We start from the raw sequence: 10,663 nt of genomic DNA on the forward strand, positions 1-10,663 counted from the left end.
AGTGTGAGGCTGGTGTGAGGGGTGTGAGGCTGGGGTGAGGGTGAGGCTGGTGTGAGGGTGTGAGGGGTGTGAGGCTGGTGTGAGAGTGGGGAGACAAGGTTGAGAGTGTCAGGCTGGTGTGAGGGTGTGAGAGTGTGAGGCTGCTGGAGAGTGTGAGGCTGGTGTGAGAGTGTGAGGCTGGTGTGAAAGTGTGAGGCTGGTGAGAGGTGAGGCTGGTGTGAGAGTGTAAGGCTGGTGTGAGAGTGTGAAGGTGTAAGGCTGATGTGAGAGTGTGGGGCTGGTGTAGAGTGTGAAGGCTGGTGTGAGAGGTGAGGCTGGTGTAAGTGTCTGGCCGGTGTTGTGAGGCTGGTGTGAGGGTGTGTGGCTGGTGAGAGTGTTGGGCAGGGAGAGGTGAGAGTGTGAGTCTGGTGTGAGAGTCTGAGGCTGGTGTGAGAGTCTGAGGCTGGTTTGAGAATGTAAGGCTAATGTGAGAGTGAGAGCCTGGTGTGAGAGTGTGAGGCTGGTGTGAGAGTGTGGGGCAGGTTTGAGAGTGTGAGGCTGCTGGTGTGTGAGTGTGAGGCTGGTGTGAGAGTCTGAGGCTGGTGTGTCTGAGAGTGTGAGGCTGGTGTGAGAGTGTGAGGCTGAGGAGAGAGTGGGGCTGGTGTGAGGGGTGTAAGGCTGGTGTGAGAGTGTGAGAGTCTGAGAGTGAGGCTGTGAGAGTGTGAGGCTGATGGAGAGTGTGGGACTGGTGAGAGTGTGGGGCTGGTGTGAGGGGTGTGAGGCTTTGTGACAGAGTGAGGCTGGTGTGAGGATGTGAGGCTGTTGTGAGAGTGTGAGGCTGGTGAGAGTGTGAGGCTGGTGTGGGGTGTGAGGTTGGTGTGAGAGTGTGAGCCTGGTGTGAGAGGTGAGGCTGGTGTGAGAGTGTGAGAGGTGTGAGCTGATGTGAGAGTGTGTGGCTGGTGTGAGGCTGGTGTGAGAGTGCGAAGGTGTGAGGCTGATGTGAGAGTGTAAGGCTGGTGTGAGAGCATGGGAGTGTGAGGCTCTTGTGAGATTGTGATTCTGGTCTGAGAGTGTGAGGCTAGTGTGAGGGGTGTGAGGCTGGTGTGAGAGTGTTGGTGTGAGGCTGGTGTGTGGGGTTTGAGGCTGGTGTGAGTGTGAGGCTGAGAGTGTGAGAGTGTGAGTGGGTGAGGGGTGTGGGCTGGTGAGTGGTGAGTGAGGGTGTGTGAGGCGGCTGGTGTGGGAGAGGTGAGGCTGGTGAAAGTGTGAGGCTGGTGTGAGAGGCTGGTGAGGGTTTGAGGCTGGTGTGAGAGTGTCAGGCTGTGTGAGAGGGTGAGGCTAGTGTGGGGTGTGAGGCTGGTGTGAGAGTGTGAGGCTGGTGTGAGAGGGTGAGGCTGGTGTGAAAGTGTGAGGCTGGTGGAGAGTGTGCGGCTGGTGTGAGGGTTTGAGGCTGGTGTGAGAGTGTCAGGCTGTGTGAGAGGGTGAGGAGGTAGTGTGAGGTGTGAGGCTGATGTGAGAGTGTAGCTGGTGTGAGGGTTTGAGGCTGGTGTGAGAGTGTGAGGCTGGTGTGAGAGTGTGCGGCTGGTGTGAGGGGTTTGAGGCTGGTGTGAGAGTGTGAGGCTGGTGTGAGGGTGAGGCTGGTGTGAGAGGTGAGGCTGGTGTGAAAGTGTGAGGCTGGTGAAGAGTGTGGCTGGTGTGAGGGTTTGAGGCTGGTGTGAGAGTGTCAGGCTCGTGTGAGAGGGTGAGGCTAGTGTGAGGGTGTGAGGCTGATGTGAGAGTGTGCAGCTGGTGTGAGGGTTTGAGGCTGGTGTGAGAGTGTGAGGCTGGTGTGAGAGTGTGCGGCTGGTGTGAGGGTTTGAGGCTGGTGTGAAAGTGTGAGGCTGGTGTGACAGTGTGAGGCTGGTGTGAGGATGTGAGGCTGGTGTGAGAGTGCCCTGTGCCATAGTGCCCTTTGACCACCCACCCTCCGTCACCGCCTGGTTCGCCCACAGACTCAAGAAAAATAATTCCTTCTGGATCGCTTTTCTGGGCGACTCAAATATCAGGGCATAGTTTTACGAGTTTCTTCAGAGAACCGACAGTGAATATCGGTACCTGATCCACCTTCTGGTGAGTCACTGATACTTCTGAATATTCTCTCTGACTGATTATATATAACTCTCTCTTTCTCTTTCTCTCTCTGACATATGAATGTATATATATATATATATATATATATATATATATATATATATATATATATATATATATATATATATATATATATATATATATATATATATATATACATATACTGTATATATATATATATATATATGTATATATATATTAATAAAAATAAAACTCATAGTTGTCATCCCTGGTGGCCGCAGAACACAACCATGAGCTACGAGGAGATGAGGAGGACCACATTTAAGCTACACACCGACATGGAGGTCGCCACACCTGTACACCCGCGCCTCCGCGTCTCCTTCAGGTCTGGCGGGAGTGCTTACTGATGTTGGGACGGTGCCTCATGGTTTCTAAGTGATGTTAAAATTATGATGGGAATATCTTAATGGTTAATTTTACAATATGTGTCATATATATGATGTTACATTTCTATTTGAGATGTTCTAATGGATACTGAGAAATGTTTCTTAAATGTGATGTTTACGCTGTTTTTAAAAATTATTTGCATAAGTTTTCTTATGTGTTGGGTTTGTCCTACTTAACATCTTTTGTGATGTTTAATTATGTTGAAATTGTGTTTTTAATGTGTTTTTTACTCCCTGTTTTTTAGTGCATGACCCTCACGACTCACAGCTGTACTGTTAGTATTGCTTCTGCTGCTGTTCTCTATTGTCTGCTGTTAACTACCTCCTGCAGCTGGTCTAAGAATAAGTCTTTGTTGATACTCTCAGCTGTACGAGTGGTTGCTGTTACTGTTACCTGCTGTCACTCTATTCCCTGCCTGACTGTCGCCGACTTATTGAGATTATATTTCACTGTTATTTCTCAAGTTGTTGCAGTTGTTATCTCTTCTGTAGTAAGCGCCGTTGTTGTTATCACCGTTGTTGGTGTTGGTGTCAAAGCCACAGCTGTCAGTAATTGGGTCATAGTTTCACGACGTTCATGGAGGCCACCTTAAAACTCACCAATGAAAGTGACATCCGTAATAACTCATATCTGGATGATCGGCATTCTCGATTCCGAGTAACAGCAAAGTCTTAGTGTAATAATAAATAATAATAATAATAATAATAATTAACGGTTTATTGAAAGAGCTTGGCAGCCAGAAGGCTGAAAATTTACAGTTACATATTTGGGGAATGGGTTACGAATTACAAATAATATACAAGTAACATAAGTGACACAAATTAGACATATAATAACTTAGATGGGGATCAGCTCAAACTACAGTTCATTTCAACATAGTGACAGTGTAAGGAGCAGTGTTTACCGGGAGTGAATACACTGATTTATTACATGTTATTGATAATTTTTACAATGGTTGGGACTGGGCTGTTCTTATAGCGATCAGTTCGTGCACGTATGGGCTGGATGCGGTTGTGGTGTCGAACAGCAATTCTCGGACAGGGGATGTCAGGTGGTAGTAGGAGCCGGTGTCGGGGATGGTGTAGAAGCTTCTTACCAAATTTGTAGATGAGGTCGTGGTGATGGTCAGTGAGAGTCGAAAGGGTCAGTGTGTTGAGCGCTTCTTGATATGTGGAGTAGGAAGGGGAGAGAATAATCTTGCATGCCCTCTTTTGCACTTTTTCTAGGTGTTTTCGTTGTGTGGCATTTAGGGAGGAAGACCAGGTGGGGGAGGCATAGGTGAGCTTGGGAAGTATGAATGTTGTGTATACACTGAGGAGCTCGTGTGTGTGTGTGTGTGTGTGTGTGTGTGTGTGTTGTGTGTGTGTGGCAGAAGGGGTCACCACGGGTCGGTACAAGTGATGCTGTATGTCAAGGAAACTCCAACCACAAATAGTTATTTTTGTTTAGATCGCAACTTAACGTGTAGGTGTACCGTGTAGGTGTACTGTGTAGATGTACTGCGTATGTGTAGCTCATAGGTGTACTGTGTAGATGTACTGCGTATGTGTAGCGTGTAGGTGTAAGGTGCAGGTATACCAAGCAGGTGTACTGTGTAGGTGTAAGGTGCAGGTGTACCATGCAGGTGTACTGTGTAGGTGTACCATGTAGGTGTAAGGGAGAATCTGGTCATTTCATAGTTTACTATTTGCTTGTTTAAACTAACTTAAACGTTACTAAGTATTTATGTATAAATATTTAGTTCATGTCAGAAATCTCTACATTAGACAAATATAAAAACCAAGACAAACAAAAGCTACAGAAACTCAATGTAAATTAACGGCAGTAAAGTGACCATTTTGGAGTTTGACGGCCATATTGGATGTGAAGGAAATTTATAGGAAATTCTAAAGTGATAAACTGAGGTGTTTCCGGCTGAGACGTGGCTGTGAGGGGTCAACATGCTGCACTCGTCTCGGTGTGTGGTGATGGTGGCCGCTACCTCCGTCCGGCTCAATATAAAACACAAGTCACACACTCATACATTATCTCTCGTGACATAATTCACTGATGATGTCTGAGTCACTCTTGTTATTATTGGAGAACAATTTAATCTACATTCAGCAACTAGATAAGCACAAGTGAGGCCCAGGTGAACGAACACTGGAAGAGGAAAAGTTTGTGTTTATATTGAAGATGTGAGGAGAAGGTTCGTGTTCACCTCACTGTGTGTCGCTGTTAACCCTTTGAGTGGCAGTGGTTACTATCAGCTGAATAAAATCTTCTGGTGTCAACCAGAATATAATACCGAAGTGCGACACTGCCCTTCAAACGGTTAACCCCTGCTCGAGGAAGATGGTTTTTGTGCTACGAACAAATCTTATACAAAAGTGTTGTAATAAAACAAGTGTTACAGCGTCAGCTATAATATTCGTTTTGTTAGTGAGCGTTTACCAAGAGGATAATGTTAAGGAGAGTGACAAAGATGGTGACAAATATAGTGAGGAGGCTGGTGAGCAGAGGAGAGGACCACTTGTTTACCGTGGAGAAACAGGCCAGACAGGTGTGTCAGTAAACATGTGTCGCTCCCTCTTCACCATCACTGGGGTGCCAGATGAAAAAACACTTTTCCCTGCTCACCTGCTACAAAATCCTGCAGACAACAGCAGCTTGACGAGCGACAGGTGGACGCCGCTACACCCTCGGGAGGACCAACACCTGTCAGCGGCTGTCAAAGGGGTGAGACATCTGCTGCAGAAGAGGTCGTCGTCGTCAGGAGCTTCCTCCGAGGATTCACTCAGTCTGGCGGCGCTGCTTCCTACACTCTTAACCTTCGAACACCACACTAACAAGACTCAAGAGGATGACCATAGGAAGGAAGGTCAAACACCCATCCTCCGCCTCAACAGTAGGATTGATGCCGACGGCGGAGTGTTGCCCTACGTGCCCTGTGCCATAGTGCCCTTTGACCACCCACCCTCCGTCACCGCCTGCTTCGCCCACAGACTCAAGAACAACAATTCCTTCTGGATCGCTTTTCTGGGCGACTCAAATATCAGGGCATTGTTTTATGAGTTTCTTCAGAGAACCGACAGTGAATATCGGTACCTCATCCACCTTCTGGTGAGTCACTGATACTTCTGAATATTCTCTCTGGCTGATTATATATAACTCTCTCTTTCTCTTTCTCTCTCTGACATATAAATATATATATTATTAAAGATAAAAACTCATAGTTGTCATCCCTGGTGGCCGCAGAACACAACCATGAGCTACGAGGAAATGAGGAGGACCACATTTAAGCTACACACCGACATGGAGGCCGCCACACCTGTACACCTGCGCCTCCGTGTCTCCTTCAGGTCTGGCGGGAGTGCTTACTGATGTTGGGATGGTGCCTCATAGTTACTGAGTGATGTTAAGATTATACTGGGAATGTTTTAATGGTTAATTTTACAATATGTGTCATATATGTGATGTTACATTTCTATTTGAGATGTTCTAATGGTTACTGGGAAATGTTTTTTAAATGTGATGTTTACGCTGTTTATAATCATTATTTGCATACGTTTTCTTATGTGTTGGGTTTGTCCTACTTAACATCTTTTGTGATGTTTAATTATGTTGAAATTGTGTTTTTAATATGTTTTTTACTTCCTGTTTTTTAGTGCATGACCTTCACGACTCACAGCTGAACTGTTAGTGCTGCTTTTGCTGCTGTTGTCTACTGTCTGCTGTTAACTACTTCCTGCAGCTGGTCAAAGAATAAGTCATTGTTGATACTCTTAGCTGTACGAGTGGTAGCTGCTACTGTTACCTGCTGTCACTCTATTCCCTGCCTGACTGTCGCCGACTTATTGAGATTATTTCACTGTAGTAAGCGCTGTTGTTGTTATCACCGTTGTTGGTGTTGGTGTTGGTGTCAAAGCCACAGCCGTCAGTAATTGGGTCATAGTTTCAGGACGTTCATGGAGGTAACGCCGTCCAAGGTTCAGGAGACCAATGAACTGAGACAACTAAGTCGGTGGGCCAGGGGGAAAGACCCGCTCCCTCACATTCTTATAATAGGTAGGACAAGAATCGACACAACACCTCCACTGTAAGCAGTTAGTGGGCGAACCTTCGTCTGGCGTAGACTTTAAATCATGATATTATAAGGTAGACTCTTTTGTAAGACCTGCAGGTAGGAGGCGGGCAAGCGCTCGTCTGGCGTAGCCTCAGTTGCTGTCTTAATAAGCAGGTGTCATAATATTGGCCCTGCCTTCTGTTTTAAACATGAAAAATTTTACACACTCAGTAAAATGACGATAGATATTTACTGTCTTATGTACAATACAATATTGCACTGTACATATTTGTGGGGAAACAATTCTGATTTCACTCCCGTTTTTTAATGTTAAACCAAACCTAATATTATCTAACGTAATTCACCGATCGCGCCCAAACTTATCGAAAGTAAAGTATCTGAAAGACGATTTAATGCACTTAATTTTCCAGTATATAGTATGTATATAATGAAATGAGCCTTTTTTCTGACATATGTGCACAATTGTATTCATACTGTAGCGTCGTGGTTTGTTTTTCATTATACTTATCTTACCTTTGTTAACATCTCAGTGACGGCAGATTGTCTCACACCCACCATAAGGTTAACCTTACCTGAAGGTACTCTTATAGGGATGAAATGTATAGGATACTTTTTCCTCGGGGCTACACCCATAGATATAGAGTCAGTGTAGTACATCTGTCCTCAAGCAACACCAGGTATAACACAAATTGATGGATATTTAGAGAGAGGAAGACAGATGAGAGACAGGGTGTATTATACTCGTCCACTTCCTCAGGCTACACCTCGTGGATGATGCTACTTATGATGATGAGGAGGAGTTCCACCTCCGACGTGCTGGAGGTCGTGAGAGAGATGCATCAACAGGTCGTCCCTCTCCTACACCAGGTCAGTAAGTCCTTGTGGTCGCTCCCTCACCTCCTCATCCTCTCCGTTACCTTGCTAATGTATTTTCCTTCAATTCACTTTTACTCGAACTTGAATTAACCATTTCAATACGTCACCTTTTCATCTATTCATATTTCTCAATCTTTTCATTTTAATCATTTGTATGTCACTCGTTTTAAACATGAAATTATAACAGGTTGAAACACAACTAGTACTGTACTATACATCTCTCCCTTTCTTCTGGTAATTATCAGTTAACCAGTCGGGTATTTATGAATTTCTTCTTAATAACTATAAACTTGTTTTTGTTTTACGGCAAATCATTCAGGATAAGGTGGTAAAACTACTGATGCCTCACACTGGATTAGTCACACACTGTCTTTTTGGGAGTTCAACTAAGGAATTGCTGGAAGGCCAACTCAGTGTATTGGTACCCCGCTACGGTAACCACAGACACAAAGTTCCATGAAAATTATTTTGATTTCAGATCGCTCAGAGGACACGGGTGTTGGTGGTGTCTCAGGGTCGCTACAGGGAGCACAGTCTTACTGGAACAATCTACAACATGGTGTCAATCTTAGGGGATGCCACCTTCGACTGGAGCGAGATGCTGTTCCAGTATTATCTCCGTCAGTATAAAGACCACCATCTTTCTCCTGCCACGCCCCACGTCTCTTACACCTTTCCAACACCAATCACTGGGTCTTTACAACAACACTCCCCCGTCCCCCAGGGTCCCACGACCAACACTGCGATACAACAAACTACCAGGACCAACAGAGACCATTTGGACCCCAGAGAGACTGGTGGTGGAGTGTGGTGGTGGGACACTGGTGTGCCTCTCAACCTGGCGGGGATCAGTGAGTGTGAAGAACTGTACCGTCGAGGGCTGGTGGACAGCTCCGTGTACACCAGTGAACACCTCAGGTGTACAGACGACCATCACGTAGGAGAGGACGTGCTGTCTGACCAAATCACCATGCTGCTTAACCTTATGTGTAACTCGATCATGCAGCCACATACGAATGTTTGTTGTCACTGAAGAGGTATTTGATCTTGGCCATAGCCTCACGCTGCACTGCCTGCCACCGTTAATGACTTACATTGACCCAGATGAAGAGTAACAAATGTTATCACTATTGTAAAGAAAATTATTTACTTTCATACAAGTATAAAAATGTATTGTAAAAACTTAGGACGTTAATAATCTGTGGAAGAAACGACCTTTTTATCATTCCTATAATCATCATTATTTTTATTATTATTATTCAGTGGTGTCAGGTACCCTCTACTCATATTTAAGCTACACTCGGCATAAAATAATTGATTCAATTAAAATTATGACACTTATGTAAAATAATAATTAAGTGTGTTAACATTAGGATATCGGAACGCTTTTTGTTAACATTATTATATGAGAACGTGATAGCCTGTCAGAGGTTAACATCAGATTTTTGGAACACTATTTACTGCCGAATTAAGTAGTCAACATTACAATAAATCCGTAGACTTAAAAGCAGATTTTAGCTTGGAGAATAACAGAGAAGCGTCCTTATTCGTGTGTGTGTGTGTGTGTGTGTGTGTGTTTAATAATAATAATAAAAATAATAATGAACGGATTATTGAAAATGTTCTGCCTCCCGAAGGCTTAAAATATACATTGGACATAAATGTCTTATTTCATACATTGGTGGTTTAACAAAGGCCTTCATTAGAGAATGGTAAAAGAACATACAGTGAACATACAGATTAATGTAGGTTTTCAACAGCAAACACGTAGTGTGGTAAGTCCCTCCCAGATGGTGTTATGAGGGGCATCACGTGGTGTAGTAATTCCCTCATAGATGGTGTTATGAGGGACATAACGTGGTGTAGTAATTCCCTCACAGATGGTGTTATGAGGGGCATCATGTGGTGAATTAATTCCCTCACAGATGGTGTTACGAGGGGCCTGACGTGGTGTAGTAATTCCCTCACAGATGGCGTTAAATGAGTGAGGTGTGGTCCCAGGCCTTCCTATCGTGGACGGATTAACACAGCGCTAGTTGTTGTTGGATCTCACTGGGTACCTGGATCCTCACTGTATGAAGGTTAACTTGGGTATGACTCAGTTAATGTCGAGTTGTTCTCACTGATTTAAGCACTGTTCACCACTGTTCAACACTGGTTCCATTCCTTTACTAAATGAAATTGTAACTTCTAGGGAGACCTTGTTGATATTTCGGTGGGAAGAAGGGGTTCAGGGGAGGGAGTTGGTATGGGCCAACTTAACAGTTGACCTGGCTGCTCCCAGAGGAGCGCGAGGTTCGTCTTGACCCTTTGTAAAGGCCTGGGACTTAGGGATATGACTCCCTTGCCAGCCTAATCAGGATCTTATAAAAGGAAAGTCAAGAACCATGGTTTTCTGAGGGATAACAAACAACCGTTCGAGATTGACTTCTCTTTACTATGAAAATAACACAAAACTCTGACACCACCCACACAAATTTCAAATAACAATTACGGGAGTCAAACAATTAAAGGAGTCAAACAATTAACAGGATCAAATAATTAATGGAGTCAACATTTAAGGGGAGTCAAACAATGAACAGAAATATTTCCTAAGGTGGTGGCCCGGTGAACGGTTCCGTAAGGCAATGATCCGCTTGCAGAGGGGGGGGGGGAGGTTAAGGCAGCGGTGGCCGGTAATAAAGTCACAGGAAAAAAAGTCACAGAAAAAAATTCACAATTTTGGCTAGGAAAAAAAAGTCACAGGAAAAAAGTCAATTTATGGTGGCCGGTAATAAAGGCACAAGAAAAAAAGTCACAGAAAAAAAGTCACAATTTTGGTTAAGAAAGAAAGTCAGGTAATCAAAAAAAATATTCAAGTCAGTCACAGTTTATTTAAGTACCACAAACAATTAAAGTAATAAAACTGAAAATATTTTAATTCAGTTATTAACTGGCAATACATTAACAACACTATTCATATATGATGGCATTACATGTATGTGAAAACAAATCACGTTTTGTTCAATATCTTAAGCACAGTAAGGTAATCAAACAAAAATATTTAAGTCAGTCATTTATTGACAGTACATGACATGTACAGATTGAAAACAGCTTACAGAATATCATGGCATTACATGTATATTCAGTGTTTTTAATGCTGATGATTAAGACGAATATTCCAGCCTACGCCACGAAGAAACTCTGCCACAGTCTTGTGGTCCTCCC

General features: G+C 44.1%; 1 protein-coding gene across 1 annotated transcript; it reads left to right on the forward strand.

Moving 5' to 3' along the window:
* The first annotated feature begins 4,475 nt into the window (after positions 1 to 4,475).
* On the forward strand, positions 4,476 to 9,094 carry LOC121856439. The gene is made up of 5 exons (XM_042352036.1): positions 4,476 to 5,616; positions 5,752 to 5,855; positions 6,449 to 6,561; positions 7,338 to 7,447; positions 7,935 to 9,094. Exons 1-5 carry the CDS (start codon positions 4,849 to 4,851, stop codon positions 8,487 to 8,489), a joined length of 1,650 nt encoding a protein of 549 aa, XP_042207970.1. The 5' UTR covers positions 4,476 to 4,848; the 3' UTR covers positions 8,490 to 9,094.
* The last annotated feature ends 1,569 nt before the right edge of the window (positions 9,095 to 10,663 follow it).

The sequence above is a fragment of the Homarus americanus genome, unplaced genomic scaffold (genome assembly GCF_018991925.1).
Source record: "Homarus americanus isolate GMGI-L3 unplaced genomic scaffold, GMGI_Hamer_2.0 scaffold32042, whole genome shotgun sequence".
Taxonomy (NCBI): Eukaryota; Metazoa; Arthropoda; class Malacostraca; order Decapoda; family Nephropidae; genus Homarus; species Homarus americanus.